Source organism: Galendromus occidentalis, unplaced genomic scaffold (assembly GCF_000255335.2).
Source record: "Galendromus occidentalis unplaced genomic scaffold, Mocc_1.1 scf7180000077483, whole genome shotgun sequence".
NCBI classification, from domain to species: Eukaryota; Metazoa; Arthropoda; class Arachnida; order Mesostigmata; family Phytoseiidae; genus Galendromus; species Galendromus occidentalis.
The window spans coordinates 335,396-358,488 of record NW_003805471.1 but is presented as its reverse complement, the minus strand read 5'-3'; the positions used below and the strand labels follow the sequence as shown (position 1 = coordinate 358,488).

Below are 23,093 nucleotides of genomic sequence, written 5' to 3'. Positions count from 1 at the left end.
GATTTTTCCAAAGCACGCACCTCCCGACCGAGGGGTGTATCCGGATCAGTAGTGACAGGACTCAAGACCCGAAATTCCCGGCATTCTCCTTGAAATTTGACGCCGATCAAGCCAAAATAGGCATTTATGGCAGGGAAAACCGAAAATAGGAAAAATTGCCATCTTTCCGCTGAAAAAGGCAAAATTAGGCGTTTGAGGCATAATGCCTGAACTTCGCAGCTCTAGTTATCATGCTCGCCGTTCGAGAGGTCACTGCCTTTGAATCCCGCTCAAACCATAGCCGATCGCACACATTGCGCGCTTGTCCGAACTCATTCTCTTCGAAGCTACGGCAGATGTATGAGGATGCTCGTTACCAGACATGGAACAGTTCGGGAGATCTCGCAAAGCTCGGGTCAATCCGTTCAAAAATCGCTCCCGCAACCACTGGCTGATCCTCATGCGAGAAACTGTTCGTGACGGAAGCCCCTATGGCGTATCAATGAAGGGTCGAATGGTTCCGCTAGTCCGCGCTCGGTGCTAAGCAACCCGCTCCGCGCCCGTCTTCGATTTTTTTGTCGCCTTGCGTTTCCGACTTGCTAGTTTAGGTCTCATCCTGAGAATGAGACCATGTGGAAAAGAAAATAATACTTCCTCTGGAATGAGATGCCCACCGCAGTTGTGGGAAGTGCCGTTCCTTCAAACTGATATTTGGTACATCGTCGTTAGAAACCATATCAGAATAGAATCTGCCAAAGCAGATAAATGTAGGTACGCTATCCGGGAACGGGTCGAGGTGTATTCGTCGAGCTTGCCACCCTCCTAGGTGTTCTGGTTTCGAATGTACACTCTATCGGGTGCGCTACAAATTGGCCTACCTGCTCAGCTGTCGCAAGTCCCGGAGAATTCATTCACCGCCGGGATCAATTTATTTATTTATTTAATCAATTTATCTATTTATCAATATTTTAAGATATTCGGAGGGGCCTTTTCAAGACTGTTGAAGATGATCAGATCGACGATACAATTCCATAAAAATTGGACGGAAGAAGCCACCATAAATTCGCTTCAAGTCTTGACGAACGAGAACTAGATGTGAGCCGCACAAGCGGAGTTTGATGGCCCCGAAGTTGGACTTTCGTTGCACGAAAGACGAAGTACATTCGACCGACCACCTATCCTAAAGACGTTTTCACGTCAAAAGGGAGCTCTCCGAGAAGTCATTCAAGTTGCGCCCATTTCCGGATGCTCTGACGGACGAATGAAAATTTCCCTCTTGGTCCTTACGAAGTTTCACACCGATCGGAGCGCTGAACGGTCTGAGGTCTCGGTGTTTCTTCTCATGTTAACTTCTTCGACCGCACTAAACATCGGGATGAAAAATAAATTCGATTGTCGATGGCTTGATGAGTGAGCAGCGATTCTGAACACCGCGTTCCGGAGACCTCTTCGATTCGTTTGAGAACGCTCCCACTTGCATCTTGGTATTTATTCGTAGGGTCGGATTGAGTCCTTGTTTTCTTCCGGCTCCCATGGACGGGAAACGATGATGTGTATTTGAGCATCGACTCGGAAAATACTGATAGGCGGAAAGATTGCATCCGGCTGTCGATCGGGACATGACTGGCGCGCGGGATGCGCGAGGGTGAGCTCTCGCTCCCGGGACGTTCCAAAAAACAGGCGACAACGTTGATATGCCGACTGTCCGCCTGGCCCTTTCCGTCGACAGCACGTCATAGGGCGAGACTCGCTTTCCGGCTCGGAAGATCGACGCTCCATTCTAGCGAAGCGAATCCGGCTGATTATGGAAGTATCAGAAATTCTACTCTATGGAGGATCTTCAAGACATGGAGGGAATTGTTCGTGTCTCCGTCACAATCAGTGTTCTCAGCACTGACATGAGTGAAGCAGGCAAGATGTTCAAGGTGCAGGCATCCGAACCGCACGAGGCGTAGGACAGAATGATTGAATAAACAAGCAAGCAAACTTTCGAGAAGCCAGAATCGCCGAGATTGCGAAACGGCAGTCTCGCCATCCGTCGAGTTTGTTATGCACGTATCGGCTGGGGGAGGCCCCCTAAAGTAACCGGGGACATGAGGAGCGCACCCCGTCGGCGCAAATGATCCTCGACCCAGGGTTCTGATAAGCCTTAGCGGCAGAAGAGCCACGGAGCTCGAAGCTGGGAGTGTCTCATTCGGCTTGAGGAGTTCATTGAAGGCGAGAATCTGAGCCTGGTTGCCAGCCATCGATCTAGCCTGATTCCGGAGCAACCCTCGGGATGACTTCGGATGGGTGAGACTCTTGTGGAGTCTTGGGGGTCGGGTGTTCAATGTGTGATATAATCTTCTCGAGACAATCTCGATCGAGTGTATCACGATTCCTGGCACCCCGCATGGCTTCATACGGCCTCTATGATGTAAGTCCATGCTCTCGATCTCGGTACCTCAATAGACCTGATGCGCTTCTGATTGCAGTCGACTTCAGAGCGCTCGTCACAGCTCGAGGGGAGCAGGTTCGATATTGGCTCCCCTGCGGTGGAATCGGCGCGTCGCTGTCTGTTGAAGATTCTTTAAGATGGGGGTGCACATCGCAGTGAGCATTGTTCGCAAGACTCCCATTTCATTTTGAGCTGGTCTCTCGCCGGGACAATTTTCGACCCACACCAAGCATCTCGCCCCTTCTCAATCGCTCTCCTCTCTGCTCTTCTCTCTTAAATGGTGTGGCTCCCTCCAAAATGATGTGGCTCACAATCAGCTTTTCGGAAGACAGCCCTCGTACGTAATCTGGAAATTTCGAATTGCGCGCTCACCCCTCGTGCCGGTACTCTCTCCAAGAAGGCCGACGGCCGCTGGACACTACGGTCTGGCGTGAACGTTTCCTGAGCTCGTGGTTGATTGTGCGGAAAATTTTATTGTGAGGATCAACATGTGCGAAAAAACGTAAGTCGAAAGCCGTGGAAGTTCGGAACAATGATTTGCTCGGGGCCGACTCGTCAGCATCGCCCGATGTCACCGTCCCTCAGATCCGACAGGATCAGCTGATTCCCGGTAGCCCTGAATCTCTGAGCTAAGCGACATTCCTCAGGAATACCTAGTGTCAGTCGTGCCCCATCCTTGTCATTCCTCGAGCGAACCGAATTAGGAGTCTACGTAACTGTCAGCCGGAGAAGAGAGTTCCGCCTATCCTACTGATATATCCGAGACATCTCGCTGACTGACTCTAATCTGGCCACTGGAAAGTCGAGTGATTTTGGAGGAAACGAGATCGTTTCCACATTTGCTCCGCACGCAGACTGGAGCCTAGCTTACGAAAATAGATCAATCTGCGCCAGTGCTCCGGTACCCGAGGCTCCTGGTTGTTCCGCCAGGCAGCTGATAGGTTCTCTCTTACGTACTCTTATCGGCTCAATCTTGGATCGATGAATAGCGAGCGGAAATCTGAGGTGAAGTTCCATCGCAAGCTGGAATCCTCGAGCATTGAGCGGACGACGAGACATCTGGGTTGTCGAAGTTAGAAGAAGGTGTTCGAAGAGATATCTGCGATCTGATCCGCTTGCAATGCGCGCACCTAGTATTTCCCGGATATGACCCTGAAGAGTACTTCTCCCAATGTCGTAATCAAGCGTTGAGGGTCTCGATTGGCGTGGCAGGGCTCTTCTCCGAGATCAGATGGCCGGAAGTAGACGCTAAATAGGATTTGATTTCTTCTACGATCCATCTACCCTCTGTGAATCGATAGAAGCATTGGCGGTCGATATCTTTTCTCGCAAAATATATAGTATGTAGAGCCCAGAAGACCTTCATTTTCTCCGTCCCGAAAGTATCAATGCTCCTCCCAGGCGACAATCATCGAGAACGGAGAACTATCCTCCACGCGACCTCTCTCGACATCTGTTTGCTGCCCTTGCGATTCATATCGGTGTGATCTGTCTAATCTGTCACTGCTTTTGCTCGCAAAGTCACAAGGGTGCTCCGGTTATTTTCGAAGCGCTGCGGGCCAATCGAGTTTTCGCTGATTGAATGATGAATTCTGAATCCTCTACGAGGATCAGGGAATGCAATTCTCTATCGGAGGATGAGTGACCTCAAAGCTCGACCCTTATCGATCTGTATCCCTTCCACGCTGGCCTAAGGCTTGTGGAGGGCTGCTCTTGTCGAAGAGTCTACGATGTAACTCCGGAGTTCCGAAGCATTATCAGCGAGCTTCGAGTCGTAGCCTGGACATCCGTGTAGACTTCCTCCCATTCCTCTGTAGCGGAACCGGGATTCCGGGATGTGGCCCCGAAATTCGTGAATGGGTGTGATCTTAGCCCGGGGCATTGAACAGGCATTACAAACAGAAAATTCGAGCCAATTACTGATCGGAACTGAAGCAGGGCTTTCTGGGACATTCAGTGAGTACTTTCCTCATGGGAGGGCAAGCGTTTTTTTTCGATTGCCTCTCTCCTGCGTTCGGAAGACCAGTACGACTGCTCGTTGTTGAACACACGTGTCGTGACGTCGGAGGACATCCGAAAAACTCCGCCTCGCGAAGATGGGAGCCTCGTTGTGCACTAGAAATGAAACCCAAAAAGTCCTCTGGGATCCTCGTTCAGGGTATGTTGTCTCGCTTGTTGTTCAGGGTACGCTGTTTGATTTTGACCGCTCATCATAATAACCACGATGTCGTCGTCGTGCGTCGGTCCGAGTTAACTCCGGGTAATACTGGCACACGCGTCTCCGACGAGAGCGCACCCGATAATCCTGATTTCGTACCCATTCACTGAGTGAGTCGAACCGCATGGAAGTCGGGTCTGCTGTCTGTCTTCTGACCATGCCATGACAGGAGCTTCCAAGAGGTGCGCCACCTCCCGGGAGCGTCTCTCCAACACCGCGAAGGATGAGTTCGACACTTTCATGCCCTCAGAGCAGAGATAGCTTCAGTCAAGACGACGAACTTCGTCTGATTTTTTCCGATTCTCAGCGGCTGCCACGGAAAATCTTCTGTGAGGGAGCGCAGGAGTGACGTCAGAGCACGTCGAGGAAGGTTTCATGCACGATTTTAAGGTCGTTCTCGACATGAATTGTAGCTGAGTTTTCAGCAAAAGCCAGTTTCCGATGAATCTTCGCACTGTCCATCTGCTTCTCGATGTGGTGCAGGACTAACAGGCGGGATAATATCCGATTCTCCGTCGGGAGCGCAACACGTCGCGAGACCTGGGTATCAAACACGGGCTTGAAATGTTTCTTTTCCGAGACGGAACGGCTGTTCAGTTGATCATTATTCATATATATTTATATATGAATTTGTCGTTAAAAGCCCCTGTAGCGGCTTGCTCCACGCCGTGAAGGCTTCCGGAACTTTTTATGCCCTTGAAGGTCGCCTCAAGGGAAGTCGGCTTATATTCGAAGTTTCGCTTCACGCTCGCTTGCCGCGGTTTCGATTAAGAACTCTCTGGCACTATTCTCTACATTTGTTTACTGAGCGATTGAGTTACTTCAGGAAGCCCGACCGACATTAGGCTCAAGTCAGGTTGATGCTCTTCATGGCCCCGTGGGGAACCAAGGTTCGGAATGATGCTCATAATAATCTGTCAACGAAAGGCTCATAGACCTGAGAAGCTTTCACCTGCCGGCACTGATGAGATGCCGATTCGCAAGGCGAAATGGAGCTATCAGACAGGTAGAACCAAAGTTACATGTGGCTGACAGCAGCTCCGTACCGAGCGGCTCGCTTCGTCAGCGACGACTCGGACCCTCCCGCAAGTTCTAGCATTGCATCGCTAATTCCGATTATTAATGATAATTAATCCTATCGAACGGGGGCGAGCCCAATTTTCCGCGATCCATCCGATATCGATTTCCAGCTCCATGCCACTGGAAGCAGGGTCCTCCCTGGTGAGGATCGTAGAGAAGCGGAGTTCCAGAGGATGGTTTCAGCTAGGGAAATCGATGTGCCCCACAAAGAATATTTCCAGATGGGAATTCTGACGTGCGGGACCGGGAAACGCCGAGTAGGTGGTCACCGGCTGGGATGACGTGCTAACGGAACGAGATATTTTCCAGGGGTGATATCGCTCTGATAGGTTTGGCCGTCATGGGTCAAAACCTCATCTTGAACATGAACGACCACGGATTCACGGTTGTCGCTTACAACCGGACTGTCTCCAAGGTCGAAGATTTTCTGAACAATGAAGCCAAGGGAACGAAAATCATCGGTGCCGCGAGCCTAAAGGACATGGTCAACAAATTAAAGAAACCTCGTCGTGTCATGCTGCTTGTAAAAGGTACAGCGACAGCCACAAGGCATCGATCCTTGAGGGGGCAGAATCCGAAAAAACTACCACCGTTCACTGACAATGAGTCTTCGGCGAGTTACAGCTGGATCGGCGGTCGATGACTTCATCAAACAGCTTCTGCCTCTCCTCGAACGCGGTGACATCATCATCGATGGAGGGAACTCCCAGTACGAGGACACCGAAAGACGCGTGAAGGAGTGTAAAAGTCAGGGGATTTTGTTCGTTGGCTCCGGTGTATCCGGCGGGGAAGAAGGGGCTCGTTATGGACCTTCTCTCATGCCTGGTGGGGACAAAGACGCCTGGCCTCACATAAAAGCCATCTTCCAGGGCATCGCCGCAAAGGTCAGTCTGCTTTGAAGTCTTTGGATGTTGAGATCGCAATAACAGTCTTTCCAGAGAACCCATTCAAACTTATCGTTGCTTCAAGGTGAATGACGCGAAGGATCAGAACATAGTCGAGCCGTGTTGTGATTGGGTCGGTGACGGAGGATCAGGTCATTATGTGAAGATGGTTCACAATGGTATAGAGTACGGCGATATGCAGCTTATCTGTGAGGCGTACCAAATCATGAAGAGCGCTCTTGGTAAGTTCTCCCATAATTATTATAATATATATACATATATACATATAATTATTCTCCCTATCACGCCGCTGAGCCGGGGAGAGCGTCACTGACATCGGTCGTCCCAGACGAGAATGGAAACTTCCGCTCGCGCGCGAAATCAAACAAAGGTCTCATGCCCACCGTCCGTTGTAGGTATGACTCCGGATGAGATGGCCGATGTTTTCGAGGAGTGGAACAAGGGGGAACTTGATTCTTTCCTCATCGAGATCACCGCAAAAATCCTCAAGTACAAGGATACCGATGGTCTCCCTCTCGTCGAGAAGATTCGGGACACCGCCGGGCAAAAAGGCACTGGTAAATGGACGGCAATCGCCGGACTCGACAAAGGGATCCCGGTGACACTGATCGGTAGGTTTTCAAAGGCTATCGTTTCGACGAATATCCGCAAAATCTGCTGAGGAAACATATGTTACCAGAATTAGAAGCTCCCTCGCATTCGAATAACCTTTCAACTTTCAGCGGAATCTGTATTCGCTCGCTGTCTGTCTTCATTGAAATCTGATCGACTCGAAGCGGCTAAGCTGCTGAGAGGACCAGCGGACGCGCGATATCATGGGGACAAGGCTCAATTCATCGAGCATATACGGCAAGCCCTGTATGCATCGAAAATCGTTTCCTACGCTCAGGGTTTCATGTTATTTCGGGAAGCCGCTAAAGTTTACGGTTGGAGTTTGAACTACGGAGGGATCGCGCTCATGTGGCGAGGCGGCTGCATCATCCGCAGGTGAGCTTTGGATGTTGATGGGACAAGGAGCGGATAAACTTACCTTACAATCAGTCTTCTCGGATAGCCTGTGCTCATGCAGCCTGAAAAACTGATGCATTCCGGTCAACCGTCGTCAATTACCCTTTTCCTCAAACACAGCCGTTTCTTGGGCGACATAAAGAACGCCTTCGACAAAAACCCAGGATTGACGAATCTCCTCCTCGACGAGTTCTTTACGGAAGCCATCCACCGATGTCAAAGTTCGTGGAGGACAGTCGTAGCCACGGCAGTTCAACTCGGAGTCCCAACTCCCTGCTTCTCGACAGCGCTGGCCTTCTACGACGGTTTCCGCTCGGAGAGAGTTTCCGCCAATCTCATACAGGTTTGTCGATTTCTCATTTTCTACCAATCAGGTAAGATACGCGCGATGCTTGCTCGATACTCACTCGATGCTGCACTTCACAGGCGCAACGAGATTTCTTTGGGGCTCACACCTACGAACTGGAAAACGCTCCCGGAAGCTTCGTCCACACTAATTGGACTGGAACTGGAGGAAACGTAGCCTCATCGACGTACAATGCCTAAGCCGCTGGGCCGGCGCAACCAGTCGAGGAAATTTTCCTTGGCGGACCGCTCGTTTATGATGCTTCCCGTTATAGGAGGAGATCTTCACTTGGCGACTCAGTGCTATGTTGTTCGCTGTACCGGAATCACACATAGAACAAACTGTAAAAACTTGCCACACTCTCGACTTCGAATAAAAGTATTTTTCCAGTAATTCCAATCTCTCGTCCGTTCTTTCTGCTGCCAGCCAGAAACGCCTGAAGAAGAGGTAGAAAACGACGAGTACAGCGCCGACCCTTGGAACACGCACCCCGTGTAGTTCATGGGGGAATTGGGAGACCCTCGAACAACCCAATGTTGCCGGAGTGTCGAGACGCCGAGCGAAATCCGATGTATTGGATATTGGAAGCGGCTCCCGGAAGGTGGACATAAATTCGAGTCTCTCTGTCTCAAAGTACAGCGCGGAAGTTCGTGAATGCAGGAGCGCGAGGCTGGCGACGATGACTTTGGAAACGCCTAAGCATCCATAGAGTTATAAATGTATAACATGTAGCATAGGAGGCAGAATACGGTGAAATGTGTCAGTACTTCCGAGAGCCAATACTTTGAAGATAGGGCCCTGTTTATCAGCTCCTGAGCCCCGAATCCCGAAATCAAAAATCCGATTGAGCGAGAAGTCGGGCTCAGACAGAGCCCGCTATTTAGCGTTCCAGATATCCTCCTCGACTGGAAATGGATGATTGCAGGTAGCGCAAAATTCGTTCAATTACGCCGGACCTTCGAGGATGATCAACTTCATCAATTTAGAGCGGGCCACCGTCTCTGCACATCTCCCCACCCAGCCACCGAGCACCGAAGACCTTGTTGTTCAATCTTTGATCGAGAGACACCACGTGAGTGAGCTCTGAGTTCCGGCGGGACTCAGCTTGCACGCGTCGACGAGGGTAGCCTCCCCAATCCGCTCGCGGCTTCACGCTGACGTATCGAGAGCATTGGCTGAACCACAATGACCTGCGCTTATCTGGAATTCTCAGTTAGTTGTGGTCGTGTCGACTCCACCCGCTTCTATACCCTAATTGTATACGTAGCCGTCTTCGACGCTCCCATGGTAACGTAGGAATCTGTTTGTTTTCCCTTTCGAGTTCCTCATCGATAATAATCTGTGGAATGGTACTCCCATGCGTGCTCTTGACGCGCTGCAAGTTCTCGCCATTTCCCACAACTGGTGTTAGCGATTTGCTCCACTCCGAAGCGAGTGCCAACCAATGACTACGTCATTCCTAAGCAAGGAAGGGATCAGCCGGTTCTTATGAAGATGATGACGCTGAGTCCGGGAGAGTCGGGGGAAGGGGGTTTGTGAGCAGCGGAGTCCTTCACTCATGACGGGACCCCATGGCTCAAGGCTCAGGTTAAACGTCGCAGTTCGAGTGCATGTCGGAGGAAAATGTCGCGCCCGGAATCGTAGGGGACTGGAGCAAGGACGTCGAAGAAGCTCGACCAGCAGCGGAAACCTGTAAGGAAGATGATCTGCGAGCACACCGGATAACTCCCGCTCTTTCGCTTCAGTCTCCCTTCCACTCGCAGGACTCGATGAGATCTACGGTCGACGCGTCGAGACTGCATCCTCAGTAGCCGGGTTCGAACATGACCCGAAGAGAGAAGAATTTACGATGAGACAAGTGGATATTTTCCATGGTGCAGAGAACACTTCCAGAGGCCTCCAGCGAACCCCGCGCTCTTGGAAGTTCGATGACGTCACAGGGCTCGCTGCGAGCGGAGAGGGAGCTATCCTGTCGGCCAACCGCTCGTCCCCAACGGCTGCCGCGGCTGCTTTACTCAGAAGGGCCCTCTTGCTCCGGCCGCCAGCGGTCTAGAGTCAGTCTTACGCAGATCAGACCGGATCGACAACGCTCGCATTCCTTCTGGCCTAGGAGCTCGAACGGAGTTGGGTGAAATCGCCACAGCGTGTCCTCGACCGGTGATCCGATAGCACCGATGATCTTTCAATGACAGTCGCTGACATCGAACCATTCGTAAGTAGATGGGACTAGCGGAGTCGCCGTAGAACAAGAACCAGATCAGAGTGGAGTAATTTGACAACCATCAATATCGCCGATCTGTCTGCTCGTAGGTTGGCGACTCAGTCAGTCAGCCAGTTCGTCAGTCAGTCAGCTTTCCAGTTCGTGGGCCAACGACCGATCAGAGCGAGAAAGCGGGTCAGAGACAGTCTGTCGGGCGCACGGCCAACGCGATCAGGTAGAGACGAGTTCATGAGTTTGGTCCTGTAGAAATCGGCTTTTATTTCGAAGGGATTCAGACGACGCGTCAACCTCGATGCCCTCGTTATTGATCAGTTGTTCGAAGGACGGACCAAGCTCTCCCATCCGCAAAAAGGTGACTTCTTTCGGAAACAAAATCTTCGGATGTGCTCCGTCTCCTCATTTGCGACGTCGCAAGGCTGGAGGCAGGAAGCATTGCACCAATAATTCTCTAACAGCGGAGGGAGGACCCGGTGACACTTTAGAGATCTGTCACCGAATAATTGAAGAATGGCACCTCGACCGGAGCATCCGGAAGCAGCTCCGACACCGGGTAAGTGCACCAATCCACATCATGCTTCTCGAGAGGGATAAATTCCGACCTGTCTTACCGAGTACATTCGACTCGGACGCATCGAAGAAGTTCTAGGTAGGGAGAGGACTTGTCATGATTTGGAAGCCGCTTGCGGTCATCGAGGGGACAAACGAAGATAAGCTGGCTCCACACCGATGAGCGAACCGCATCAGTGGCTTCTATCGAAGGCTCGACTCGCGGCTCCGGAAACCTGTGCGGCATGAGTTTCTGATTCGCATGGCAATGTCAAAGTGTAATAGAATTCGATTCGGTCAGCGACCGCAGAGAAACTGAGCGCTCCGATCGTCGTAGGAGGGTATATATCGGCATATCGGCTTACGAGCTCATCGTCGGTCGTGTTCAGCTCTGAACAGTTCGACCCGATGAGCGAGCTTTCCTCAGGCGAAAGCATGCACAGCCAACTACTCAATTCGCTGGAGTGCATTCCGAGAGGGGTATCGGCATCAGATCCCCACTCTCGCCTACGGAGCCAGCTCCCAGCCACTGACAGATCGAGAGAGCTCTGCGAGAATGAATTGTGGACTCCTGAGTCAGACCGCCTCGGCTAGGTCTCGAAAGTGAATCATGGTGAAACTTGGTCAGGAAGTCATCGTCTGACTCTTGCCCCTCGGTCCTGCAGCCGTGCTCTCTATCCATGAATGCCTGCCATCCGCGACATGCCGGATATGACAATGTTACAGACTACGGATCAAGGAGAGAACCAACGAACACGGGCAAACACAGGCGTCGGATCTAGGAAATCGCATGAGACATTCCGCCGTTGAGATCGTTCCTGTCCTCCTCTCAATCACTACGAAGGGGCTTAAACTCCCTGCGTGACGCTCTACCGAGCTCGATCGAGAGTCCGTGTGCCTTGACTCCTCAATATATTTTCGGGTGAGCCAGAATGTCGAGGTGGCAATGTCTCGGAGCCCGATCGGAGTCGATGGACGCCCGTATCTCCCGAAGAAAAATCCTAGGAGAACGGTCCGCAGCTCCTCTCTCGTCTCCGCATCGCGGGATGTCCCACAGAGCCGGAGACGAGCCTGATTTCGCGGTCATTCCCATTCGGGATATCTCACACTCCCAATTCAAGCAAGATCGAATTCGATATTCCAGAATACAACATGTGTGGTATTTTTTCAGTGCGGACCCCGGTTGAGCGTGATTGTGTCACGAAGCAGACGGAGGGTACCGAAGAAATTTCATCGCCGAACCTGGACATCACTGAGAACGACATTGGTCGCGGCGAGGAGCTCCCCCTGCGGCCGAGCTCTGACGCGAAATTAGCCCGGAGCGTCAGTAATCGGACCGCGCGTCCCCAGAGATTCTTTCGGGTTAGTTCATCAATTCAAATATCGCGGCCAGACACACCGCGAGATCGAGGGGGCTGCGCCGCCGTTCTGCTTGCCACGAGAAACTCTTTTCGATGAAGAGAATTCCAAATACTCCGAGCGAGCTTATCTCTGAGTCTCTCATCATGCGAGACGAACGCTTCCCTTGCCAATCGGGACTCACGACGACCGAGTATTCGGAGTGAATCAAACCGCCATAAAAGAGCTCAAAGAAATGTAATTATTATCTTTCGACCTAGGCTCCCCCGCCAGATGGAGGATGGGGCTGGATGGTGCTGCTCGGAGTCGTTATAGGGAACATATTGATAATTGGTCACGCAAAGACCTTCGGCGTTTATATCACGACTCTCATTGAACGATTCGATGAAAAACCGTCTACAGTGGCATGGATCCAATCGATTCAGTTCTCGTTCTTCCTCGGCTTCGGTAAGATGGAACATCAGCTGTACCGTCAACACTATCGCGGGTTGCGGCATACGATTAGAACTCAGGGATTCACTCTTTTTAACGGAATTCTCACTCTTCTAGCTCCGATTGCCTCGATGCTCGCCGAACGATTCTCGCCAAGGACCGTTACCTTGGTCGGTGCAGTCATCGCGTGTTCGGGAATGGCGCTGAGTTCCAGGGCCAAGTCCATAGTCCATCTGTACTTTTCTTACGGAGTAATGATGGGTCAGTTGCGAAGAAAACATAAGAAATATTGGGGGTTCTTGATTCTCTTGATGAATGCTTCGGAGAGATTCCTCTCGATGCAGGTCTTGCGGCCGTATTCACCTTCACGCCGGGCGTCATCATGATTGCCAAGTACTTCGACAGGCGTCGAGGGCTGGCCAATGGTCTCGGGATGGCTGGCAACTCTCTCGGCGGTATATTCATGCCGATACTCGCCGATTTGTGAGTATCTCGAGGCGCGAACGATTCACGCTCACCGGAGGAACAGAAATTTCCGTTGCTCCAACGTATCAGGCGATACTTCCGCGGTGATTCGCTCCGGGTACTAATGAATGCGATTGCGTTCTTCTGCTAGCCTGATTTCGGAATATTCTCTACACGGAGGCTTCCTCATCATGGGCGGCATCTTATTGAACGCTGCCGTTGGGGCTATGCTATGGCGTCCCGTGGAAACGGTCAACAACGTTCGAGGGAGAACGTCCTCCGCCACCGCGAAAACTGTCCCTATCCCAACCTTGAGCGCTCAAGCCTCTACAGCGAACGAAAAAGTTTCAGCACCTCTGATACAAGACAACGTCACCGCTACGGACGACAAACTCGAAGCGGTCGCAATCCTCCCAGACGTAGGTTCCGAGGAGATGTTCTCATCAGGAGAAGGGGATTTCAGAGCGGGCGCCTGCGAGTACCCATGTGTGATCATTATCGGTGCTCGTGATATGCTGACCAAAGAGCTGTGTCCCGACGTTCCAGGAAGTGCCATCCGAAGTCTTTCAGCCGCCTAAGGATTTGATCATCCTGGACAACGCAGATAACTCGTTGTCTTCCGGCGCGAATGCGGTGAGCAACATCAGCTGTCCATTGCCTCTACCATCCTTATGCTCGACGAGCGTACCCGACATAAGCGCTCCGACAGCAGCGTCAGCGGTGAGGGACGTGCCAGCGAACTTTGAGGTTAGCCGTGGGAGAATTGGCCCTGAACAGTAGATGAACATAGCGACATTTGTATGAATATTCGCAAAATCGAGAGCAGAGTATCGACAAGTGCTCACTCTTCCTAGGTGCAGTCTCAGCCGTCCGCGAGCCCGCCCCCTCTTCAAGTGAACGGCGGCAGCCAGCGCAAAAACCGCGACAAAGTAGATCGATCATTGGAAACACAACAAAGTCTCGATCATCAATCAATTTTCTCGCAAAGCACGGCCTCCCTGTCATCATTCGTCTTCTTGTCGACATTCCACTTGGGACCGTCTTTCGGAACGGTGGAAGACATAACTAACCTCCGGTATGATGACGATGAGGAGGGTGCCATCGAAGACGAGGGGGATGACCAAGAAGATGAGCTAAACAACCTCGACGACGACTCTGAAGACGAAGACGACGATTACGACGTGTATGAAACAGTTCGAGCGAGAAGCGATCTCAAGGTGGACATCGCTGGCCTCCTTGCCGCCGGGAGCTCGGCGAACGAAACCACCTCGGCTCCGAATCCAGCACTGAGAGAATTCGGGGTTGTCCTCCATCCAAAGAAAGCGATAACGCCAGACCCTTCAACTGATATATCTGTGAGTTGAGACAATGCTGTCGACCTCCGGTTTGACGCATCTGTGATCTACATATGTGTTTCGCGCCCGAGTTCGGCCCGAATAATACCGAAGTTGGACTGAGGATTGAGCAGATAATCCGAGCAACCTTCTCGCTTCTGCAGGCCCTGAAGGACACGACCCCACAAGCAGTCGATGTGCCCCGGTCTCGCGCGTCCGGTAGGCAGCGGAAATCTGTTGCCGAGAAGCCCACGAAGCCGCAAGTGGCATCTGCGCGAAGACGCACTGTCCCTGCGAAGCCCCTCAAGCCGACTCCTCGGCAGCGGAATAAGTACTTCGACTTCTCGTTTTTCCGCCTACACGTGTTCTACGTTATGATGGTGCCACTGTTTCTGCACAGCATAGGATATACTACCATACAAATGTACACCCCGATGTACGCTCGTTCTCTGGGCTTTTCTACCTCAGATTCTGCCCGATGTCTTTCATTCTTGGCCTTCGCTGACGTCTTGGGTAAGCGCCTCTGGAAATCGACCCGAAATATGCATAGGTATTCTGGAGACAGATTTGTGGCAATCGAGAGCCCGAATCCAAATTTAATCCAGGTCGCATCGGAAGCCTCTGAGACCTCTCCGATTTTCAGGACGTATCGGCTGTGCCTGGCTGTCTGACCTCCAGCTGTGTAAGCGGAAGTATTTTTACATGACAGGCATGTTACTCTCGGGGATGGTGGCCTACTGTATGCCGTTCGCGAAGACGTACTTGCAACTTCTCATTTGTACCAGTGGATTTGGTTTGGCATCGGGTGCATACATTGGCCTGACTGTGGCCCTGTTCGCCGATGCCTTCGGCAACGATAAAGTGGCAAAAGCACATTCCATGGCAACGATGTGCACCGGCATCGCAGGATTGTCCGGAGGACCCTTCATTGGATACGTTCTCGAGAAAACAAGGAGCTTCGTCATCTGCTACTCGATTTTAGGGAGCTGCCAGATACTCGGTGGCTTGGTTTATTTCTTGGAGCCATGGGCGGCACAGACAGATACGAAGAAAATCAGAGCCCAACAATGGGTGTGAGATGTTAACGCGTTGTGCATTCAGTCTGTGAAATAATACTCCCAGGCTATTCATTACACATATGCATTTGTTAGCGTCGCAACTCGAACCCTAACCTCCCTCCGGAAAGTTTCCCGATTCGAGGGAGAGACATTGAGCTGATCATCAGGTTCCACGACGTTCTACATAAGCCTAGACCGCTTCGAGATATGGCGATCAGACGCATTCCGTGGTTACACTTACACTGCTGAAAATTATCTATTGCCGCAAGGCTCGGGTACACTTCGGCAGAGTTAATCCCCCGTATGGGAGCCGCACAACGCCAGAGAAGCGGAGGTAGTGCAACACTCGAGTCGTCTGGCGAGGAGGATCTGGCTGTGCTCGGTCTCGGATCGAACCCGTTTTGTTTCAAGGAAAGGAATTTCCTTTCGCAAGCCGGAAGCTAATTATCTCTCTGGCCTCCATAACTGGCTCTGGAATCGGATCTGTGTATTCAAAAGATACAAATACGAGTGTTGAAGCACAATATCGGATCGGACTCTCCGAATCGAATACAGTCGGGAACACGCGAGGAGAGCCTCCCTACAACAGAGCAATTTCGAAGAGGTCAAAGGTAGTTCGACAGTATTTTCCGTAGGTTCTGTAAATCCCTTCAGACCCTATTCAATGTACAAACCACATCATGGTCTGAGCCTCCTTGCATCAACCGGAGGGTTCGATTGATTCGTCGAACGATGCAAGATCGAGCATAAGCTTCACAGCGAGGCTCAAATCAATGCAGTCTCGGGTTGTTGATATTTTCCGGTAACTTCTCGAAGTCTGAGAGAATCGTTCCACTGAGAATCGTCTCTAGCGCGCACATCGTGATTCCCCCAGGAAACGGTTCTATTTGCTCATAATTCATAATCATTGTTGAGTGTTTCTTCTCATGAATCGTCGCTGGATTCATTCCATAGATCTTATGAAGACTGAGTGAGCTGCCGTTACACGATGTCTCGGCGACAATTTTGATTGTTGGATGAAGGAGTCAAATGCCCAATCTACTCCGGATGAAAATCATTCCAATCTGACCTGTCGGAGTACGCGCATTGGGCACTGCTATATCCTGTACATCTCGCTCTGACCGCAGCGAGTGTTCTCGGGTTCTGGCTCGTGGAACACTGATGGGAAAGAATGTGAGCAATTCATTTTCTCGCCGGCTGCTTGCGAGCATAACCATCATGCGGGGAAGAGACCACAATCTTGGAATATGACTCGAATTTGCTTGTTCGGCCCTCAAATGTCACCCGGTGACAAATTGTTAGACGTGTTACTAATCGCTGGTCGTTTAGAAGCCATTTCTTGGTGGAGCCTTGTGGACCTCCGATCATATGCGCCACGAACCCGAACTCGCGGGAGTGCACCGAGTAATAGATACATACATGCAGACATGCCTTGAGTCAGCTGTTGATCGAATGCTCCATGATCATGTACAAATCGTAGTCTAGAGCTCCTTGTTTCTGAATCGACGTGAGTCGCTCACAACGATGAACGGATCAATTGAAGTCAGGGGAGGAGATGTGGTTGATTTTAATACATTCTCTAAATTAGAGCAGTCACAACTTTTTCCTCGATCCGTGAGTCGGGTCGGGAGCATCACGGCATATCTTAGGATACGGGGAATACGAGAAAACAGAAAAAAAAATACGCTGTCATCCCGTGAGTGACCTGATCAATTTCGAGGAGATCCATCATTATCATTTCTCGTGTCCGTTTCTGAGAGCCGAGCTCAGACGACGGAGGATCGCGCTCTCAAACTGTCCTCGAAGAAGCAAAACGCTCGATGGATGCAGCTCGCATACCTCTAAAGCTGAGTTCCAATTTATTTCTCGATAAATGGACATTCACTCCGCGTTCCGTAGTGTACTACGGCAGGGCTGCGGGCTACGCATGAGCAGTGTTTCCATCCAAGCACTGTTTTTTAGGTTTTCTGCATCGGATTCCTCTAGGTTAAGATCTGTTTCGTCACCATATTGTCAAGAGGTATCGTATTTTCTCGAGTTCTACGAGCATCCTCATCTCGCTAGTGTCTTCTCTCGCTGCGGGGTGGATCCGTTGCCTGGCTGGGTTGAGCCAGAATCTTATATCCGCTCTCATTGAAGAACGGGTTTCGCTCATAGCACGGGAGGAACATTCGAAATCTGTCCAAAGCTTGTAACGGAGGGAAAGTATCGTCATACGATTCTTCCCACGTCTTCAGATCATGATTTCCCTGGTGTTTGAAACTTTTCAGGAGATGTCAGGCTGAGAGCTGGAGATACGAAGGGTGCGCTGCGGCTTTTCTGGGTCATTGTCATATGTACCTAGGTGCTCCCACGCGCAAACAGAGAGGTCCTTTGGCTTGATCAGCTTCATTATTGCTAGATGTGCCCTAGACTCAGGGATTGCTCATGAAGGACTCGGGAGAAGCTCCGAAGTTTTCAGGGGAGCAATGGAGCTGTCGTCACAAATCATGAAACAACGATAGAGAGGCATCGAGGGAGAACGTGAGAGCATTGAATATATGAACTTGGATATGAATTCGTCAGGGATCGCTGTCTCGCGTAATTGGTGTGCGTCTGTTTCGCATATATCTCGTCGCCTACCTGCTCGAGTCGGCCCCGAAAAGGACATTGATATCGACATGGATCCAAGGGCCCAATTGACAGGCGTACCCGGAAAAAAAAAGCGGAGAGGGAGGGCTTGGTCCGACGGGCCATGACCCCCTCGAAAGTTTTCAGTCGATATCCTGGATATCGAAGGCCCTGAGAGGGCGCGTCACTATTTTATCCCTCGCCGCCCCCCTCCTTCTTAGGAAAAATATACGATGTGCGCGCCTGGTACTGGGACTGTGACATGTGAAAATGTGCAGAGAAAAATCTTGAGGCGCTCCTGAAGGAGACCACGCTGGGTCATCGGATAGGAGCGGGCGCGTCGTGGCCGCCGCAGTGCGCCGTGTGAGCATTATACGTCTGCTTCATGCTTCAGTTCTCTGGATCTATCGTGATCGGCCATCATCCAGGTTGGTATTATTCCTCTGATGGGGCTAGACGGAGAGTTCACTGGCGGAACCTTAGCACCGAACTCCGAACTATCCTCTCTCGGTGCCGGACGATCCATCTTCTCCGCAGGCTTCCTATCATCATCGTGAGCTCCTCTGCTCAGACTTCGCTTTCAGGGGGCACCAGAGTCGGCATATTGATGAAAGTCTCACCCGCCAGAGATCGGCGAGCATGCTGTGACCTCGGACCGTCTTGGTAATAGCGACTGAGCATCGATGACGAACTCTCGGAAGAAGGCTTCTGGAAGGAGCGCACTCGGCGCACTTGTGTCATCCCTCGAGGTCTAATCGGAGACCGCGACCGGGACCTTCCGGTCCCTCTCCGCTGAGGTGGTACTGTTGACAGCAATTCGCGCTGATAAGACAGAACGGAACAGGGTGATTCTCGGGGCGACCTCGCCTCTCCGAATCGGTAGGCTGCGAAGAGCGTGTCGGTAGGGCTGACCCCAAGGTCATCCTACATGCGACTGCTCTGTACCGTGTCCAATTCCCCGTCATCATCGACGACGGGTCCGCAAGTCATTCTGTGGCCCCCGAGTCCAGCCGTGCTTCCGCCGGAAAACTTGCGCTTGACTCCTCTGACGCTTTCGTCACTCCCTCGGTTCCCGGTTTCCAGATCAAGGATGTCTGGACGTTTGCGGTAAAGGAAGGATTGGAAAGATCGACCGAGTAAAGACGCGTTTCCAGGGGACGCAGCGAACTCGGCACGTGGAGAAGGGAAGTTGAGGGCCGTCACAAGACCAGGGATTTCCCCGCTCAGAGAGTCTCCAGAGGTTGGGGGAGACGGAGTGAGGAGGACCGGCAAGGAATGCCGTCGGTTCGGAGTGCCTGCTGACGGAATCGAACTAGTTGTAATGTGGGTTTCATGGCCCAGCGATTAGCTCTACGCGGCGATAAGAAAGAAGATTTCCTACCGGGGACGGTCAAGGCAACCCCGCGACTGGAATCTGCTGAATCTTCCCTGCAGAAGGACAATAGATCTCGCTCTGTGTCCTCGAGAAGTTGTTTCGTTCTGTAGAGATTCTGACTCGATTCTTCCTTGAGCACTTCGACGAGCGTCAAGAGGCGTTCGATCTCGCCTGTCTCGCTCCCTTCGCTACTGGGATGTTCAACAATTGTGACGCGGTTTCCTGGACGACTTCCGGAGAGTCTGTAGCCGCCGTCCCGTTCATTCTCCTCCACCATGTTACCTGGAACGGGATCTCATGGAGAAATTTGGCTCGCAGGCTCGGCTATTGCATAATGTCCATCATACTACGCAGGATAGATCTTGTATCGTTGAGAAAATGAGATTGAGTCTCTCTCAGAGCTCACTGAGAGTCAAAAGGGTCATATAAGGAACAGAGCGCAAGGATGGTGGAAAATAGTTCGCACCGAAAGAACGGCACTTCCTCGGTGATGGTCGGGTTTTGCGCTGCTTCACAGCGAATTCCTGGAGAATTTTCTGCATTTCATCAAGTCGAGCCCCGAGTTTCTGTTGCGTGTTTTGGAAGCTTGAGGAGAGACGGTGTTCCATCCGACGCACCTATCGTGGAATGCAGTCAGTCAAATAATGACGTCCTCGATCGTATCTGGTCTGTTCTGGCCGGTCCTCCACCGTTCGTCGTACGTACCTTTTTCGAGCGCATTGCTCTACTTATATAATTGAGGATCATAGCTAGATAGCCCAGCCCGAATATGATCCACAGCACAACGGCAGCCTTGTAAATCCAGATGTAGTCACCCTCGAAATTGCCTGGAAATCAGGGGTAGGGCAACGTTTCAAAAGCTTCAGAGAAATCGATCCGAAGTGAAGCCCTGAGCTGACGAGGTAATTCTTGACATCATGAATTAGTACTCTACCGTGCTGAAATCACCTGCTACGTAATCGCCGAATCCTATGGTGGCGAGAGAGATGAAGCAGTAGTACAAAGCTTCTAAGTAAGTCCAGCCTTCGATGTACATGAAAAGTCCGGCGGGGAGGATCAGAAATACCACGAGCCAAGGGACGAGAAACGTGGCTGCGTTTACCGCCAGAGCGATCTTCGATGTGTAGACCTGGATTCGAGGCGTGGATACGTCGGAAATTACATTATGTCGGAGACGGGAGAACGGAGATCAAGAGTCGCATGGGTAGGTCGGTCTTACCTTTCGGGCAGCATTGATTCGTTTAACAAGATGCTTACTAAAATGGTCACCAATCGCAGCGAGTAAGATACCTTGAATGAAAAATTCAGGAGTTCCCCCTGTGTCCGTGCACAGAACATGTCTGATCTGATCTTCACGATATTTCCTGACCTCCGTGAATAACGAGATTATCGTGTCTGTAAGGTCCGAGGCTGGGAGGGGACAGGACGCCTCTGATCTCATGCATCACCAACGGGCCGGACCGCATACCAAGAACTAGGTATGTTTCATCATTCATTACCGACGAGCGATTGCTTTCCTGGACCGATCTAGGAAGCGAATGTGCTCGAAGGCCTCATGACGAAGACTTGAAGAAGTCGCCGGCAATAGAGATCGATTCACGCCGAACCGCTCGAGCAGCGCCGTCGCGACCCTTCACGTACCGGCGTTCACAGAGAGGAGTTCCCAAAGTGGAGTTCACAGCTCATTCGACGCATGTTCGATCATTGATCATGCGGCATGCTCGTTGAGCGGCCCCGAATAAATCGACCCCATAACTTGATCCCAACAAATGCTTGCACGCTGTGCCATTGCCGGAAGCTCGACTCACCGGTGAGAGGGACGCCTATCATAGCGTATGCAACACAGAAAAGTCTTCCTGACACCGTTGACGGCGAAACGTGTCCGTATCCTATTGTAGTAACGACAGTTATTGCGAAGAAAAATGAATTGTAGAAGTTCCAATTGACGTTCGTCTCACGTCCTGACATGTCGAGCAAATTCCGAGATCGAGCGTTCGCTAGTTGTCGTATCATTTCTACCATTTCTCGTTTCGTGAAGTTCGGATGATGAAGCTCCTCGAGCTTGTCTGAGGAAGAAACTGAACTTGAGATATCGAACATTTGTTGGTATGTAGTCAGACTGTATCAGCTGAGGACTCTTCTACGAAAGAGGGGAAGTGCGACCCTTACGGGATGCGCTCTCCCGTATGGATGTTACTTTACTCTGCCGCGTTAGTTTACTCGCTGCTCTCAGCGCCAAGAGACCCGTTTCCGTGCGGATGTCAGCCTCGGACGACTTACCAAAAAACTTTCTTCTCAGTTGAACGAGTTCAGCTCGCGTTTCCAGCTCCTGAGGACCTTCGACAGCCATGAAAACAGCACCGCCAATCACAACGAAGAGAATGAAAACGACGAGCAAAGCGACAACCTCCTTCTTGCTCATGGCAATCGCCTGATTTTGGAATAAAAATCGCCTCGTGAGCGAAATACATATACAGAAATGTTTCATACTTCGAGTTCTCCCCGTCGCGCTCCATTGAGGAGGGTTGACGACCGTCAGAACAATGATGTCGTGGACAAACATTTCAAAGTTGTCATTCGTCGAGAACTTTTTTGGACCAACGCCGCAAATGACTTGATGACGAAAAAGTTCTGGTGAATGCGATGTTTTCGGATGCACTTGACGAGAGTCTGACCGACGGACTGCCCTCCGCTTGATTGAGCGGAAGTGATCTCCGTAGTCGTCGTTGAGCTGAGTCATCGGTGGGAAGGAGCGCCCAAATCGTTGCGCCCTTCCGTGGGCACGAACAAAAGCTGGAACACTAGAGCCCGCTCGTCACTCATCATGAGACTACCCGTGAGGATGGGCGCACGGCAACAGAGTGTTTGAGAAACAAGGCGAATAATCGACTTCAGACGGGAACGAGAATCGGGAAGCTTTCAGACTACCCAATTACGGGATACTTGTACTTATGGAATCAGCCTCCCTTAACTTTCGAGGCCGTAAAATGCATTTCTGGTGGCACCGGTGGCAGATTGCAACCCACGATAGAGCATAATTCTCGGAAAAAGTGATTTCCCCATCCGATTCTCACGCAGTTGTCAATCCCACTTCAACACAATTGTTGCGTCTCTCATTCAAGCTCGACGATATTTGTCCTCTTCGTCTCATCGCTGTTAACCTTGTCGGCCAGGAAGACTATTCTCTTCGTCAAGCGTCGAAAGAAGAGACTCACATCCTCTCTCCGACACAACTCGCTCCAATGCTGACAGTGGTCTCGCTTGACAGAAAGCCGGAGATTGACACCCGATGACCGGCGAAAATCGCGCTCGATCTGCCCCGAAAATTTTTTGAAGATCAAACATTATGCGCCATGATGAGCTCCTATCCGACCCTGCTGCTCTGCTCAGCGGGAGCGAGGCTGCTTGGTCTAGCATGCCCCAAACTTAAGCACCGAACTTCTGAACCGACTCGGCTCACAGCTTATCATAAGGCCGTCTCGAGAATTTAGTCGATATGTAATGCCTCGTTGAGGTGGAGAAGAGAAGGTGCTGCGGCTCCAACAGGGCTAGTCCGTCACTCATGCACGAAGTTTGGAAACATTAATCGTAGTATTTTTATTAGGAACCAGATTTCCAATTTGAGCAAACCAAAAAGAAAGAGCACTGAATGATCTCGGAGAGGATAGAAGAACGAAAACTCACGTCGGACGGAAACGGGGCGCCGGGCTCTAACTTTTT

The 23,093-nt window shown here is 51.2% G+C and overlaps 3 protein-coding genes across 4 annotated transcripts; 2 read left to right on the top strand and 1 right to left on the bottom strand.

The window, feature by feature from the left end:
• Nucleotides 1-2,725: 2,725 nt before the first annotated feature.
• Pgd (phosphogluconate dehydrogenase) lies at nucleotides 2,726-8,372 on the top strand. Of its 2 annotated transcripts, none has more exons than XM_003745382.1 (8): nucleotides 2,726-2,918; nucleotides 6,024-6,244; nucleotides 6,339-6,598; nucleotides 6,684-6,840; nucleotides 7,015-7,230; nucleotides 7,342-7,606; nucleotides 7,748-7,970; nucleotides 8,054-8,372. In XM_003745382.1, exons 1-8 carry the CDS (start codon nucleotides 2,905-2,907, stop codon nucleotides 8,171-8,173), a joined length of 1,476 nt encoding a protein of 491 aa, XP_003745430.1. In that variant the 5' UTR covers nucleotides 2,726-2,904; the 3' UTR covers nucleotides 8,174-8,372. The 2 variants fall into 2 exon arrangements, with proteins under 2 accessions (XP_003745430.1, XP_028967907.1); XM_029112074.1 differs by lacking the exon at nucleotides 2,726-2,918 and adding an exon at nucleotides 4,460-4,574.
• A 2,329-nt stretch (nucleotides 8,373-10,701) lies between these two features.
• Nucleotides 10,702-15,519, top strand: LOC100903228 (uncharacterized). The gene is made up of 10 exons (XM_029112068.1): nucleotides 10,702-10,744; nucleotides 11,912-12,102; nucleotides 12,360-12,546; nucleotides 12,649-12,792; nucleotides 12,876-13,014; nucleotides 13,148-13,415; nucleotides 13,543-13,743; nucleotides 13,851-14,351; nucleotides 14,495-14,843; nucleotides 14,974-15,519. Exons 1-10 carry the CDS (start codon nucleotides 10,702-10,704, stop codon nucleotides 15,405-15,407), a joined length of 2,457 nt encoding a protein of 818 aa, XP_028967901.1. The 3' UTR covers nucleotides 15,408-15,519.
• A 3,403-nt stretch (nucleotides 15,520-18,922) lies between these two features.
• On the bottom strand, nucleotides 18,923-23,093 carry LOC100903082 (potassium channel subfamily K member 2-like). Its single transcript, XM_003745428.3, has 9 exons — nucleotides 23,058-23,093; nucleotides 21,654-21,804; nucleotides 21,182-21,439; nucleotides 20,593-20,663; nucleotides 20,322-20,502; nucleotides 20,079-20,200; nucleotides 19,840-19,990; nucleotides 19,380-19,655; nucleotides 18,923-19,293 (listed from the first exon to the last, which is right to left on the bottom strand). Exons 2-9 carry the CDS (start codon nucleotides 21,793-21,795, stop codon nucleotides 18,923-18,925), a joined length of 1,572 nt encoding a protein of 523 aa, XP_003745476.1. The 5' UTR covers nucleotides 21,796-21,804; nucleotides 23,058-23,093.

Coding starts and splice junctions, on each gene's coding strand:
- Pgd (XM_029112074.1), top strand. CDS start 4,513: ATGGGAGCCTCGTTGTGCACTAGAAATGAAACCCAAAAAGTCCTCTGG. Junction 4,575..6,023: donor CTCTGGGATCCTCGTTCAGG/GTATGTTGTCTC, acceptor GATATTTTCCAG/GGGTGATATCGCTCTGATAG. Junction 7,971..8,053: donor TTTCCGCCAATCTCATACAG/GTTTGTCGATTT, acceptor TGCACTTCACAG/GCGCAACGAGATTTCTTTGG.
- LOC100903228 (XM_029112068.1), top strand. CDS start 10,702: ATGGCACCTCGACCGGAGCATCCGGAAGCAGCTCCGACACCGG. Junction 13,015..13,147: donor ATGCCGATACTCGCCGATTT/GTGAGTATCTCG, acceptor TTCTTCTGCTAG/CCTGATTTCGGAATATTCTC. Junction 14,352..14,494: donor ACCCTTCAACTGATATATCT/GTGAGTTGAGAC, acceptor TCGCTTCTGCAG/GCCCTGAAGGACACGACCCC.
- LOC100903082 (XM_003745428.3), bottom strand. CDS start 21,795: ATGAGCAAGAAGGAGGTTGTCGCTTTGCTCGTCGTTTTCATTCTCTTC. Junction 21,440..21,653: donor ACTGAGAAGAAAGTTTTTTG/GTAAGTCGTCCG, acceptor TTTCTTCCTCAG/ACAAGCTCGAGGAGCTTCAT. Junction 19,294..19,379: donor GGTTGCCTTGACCGTCCCCG/GTAGGAAATCTT, acceptor TTCCGTCAGCAG/GCACTCCGAACCGACGGCAT.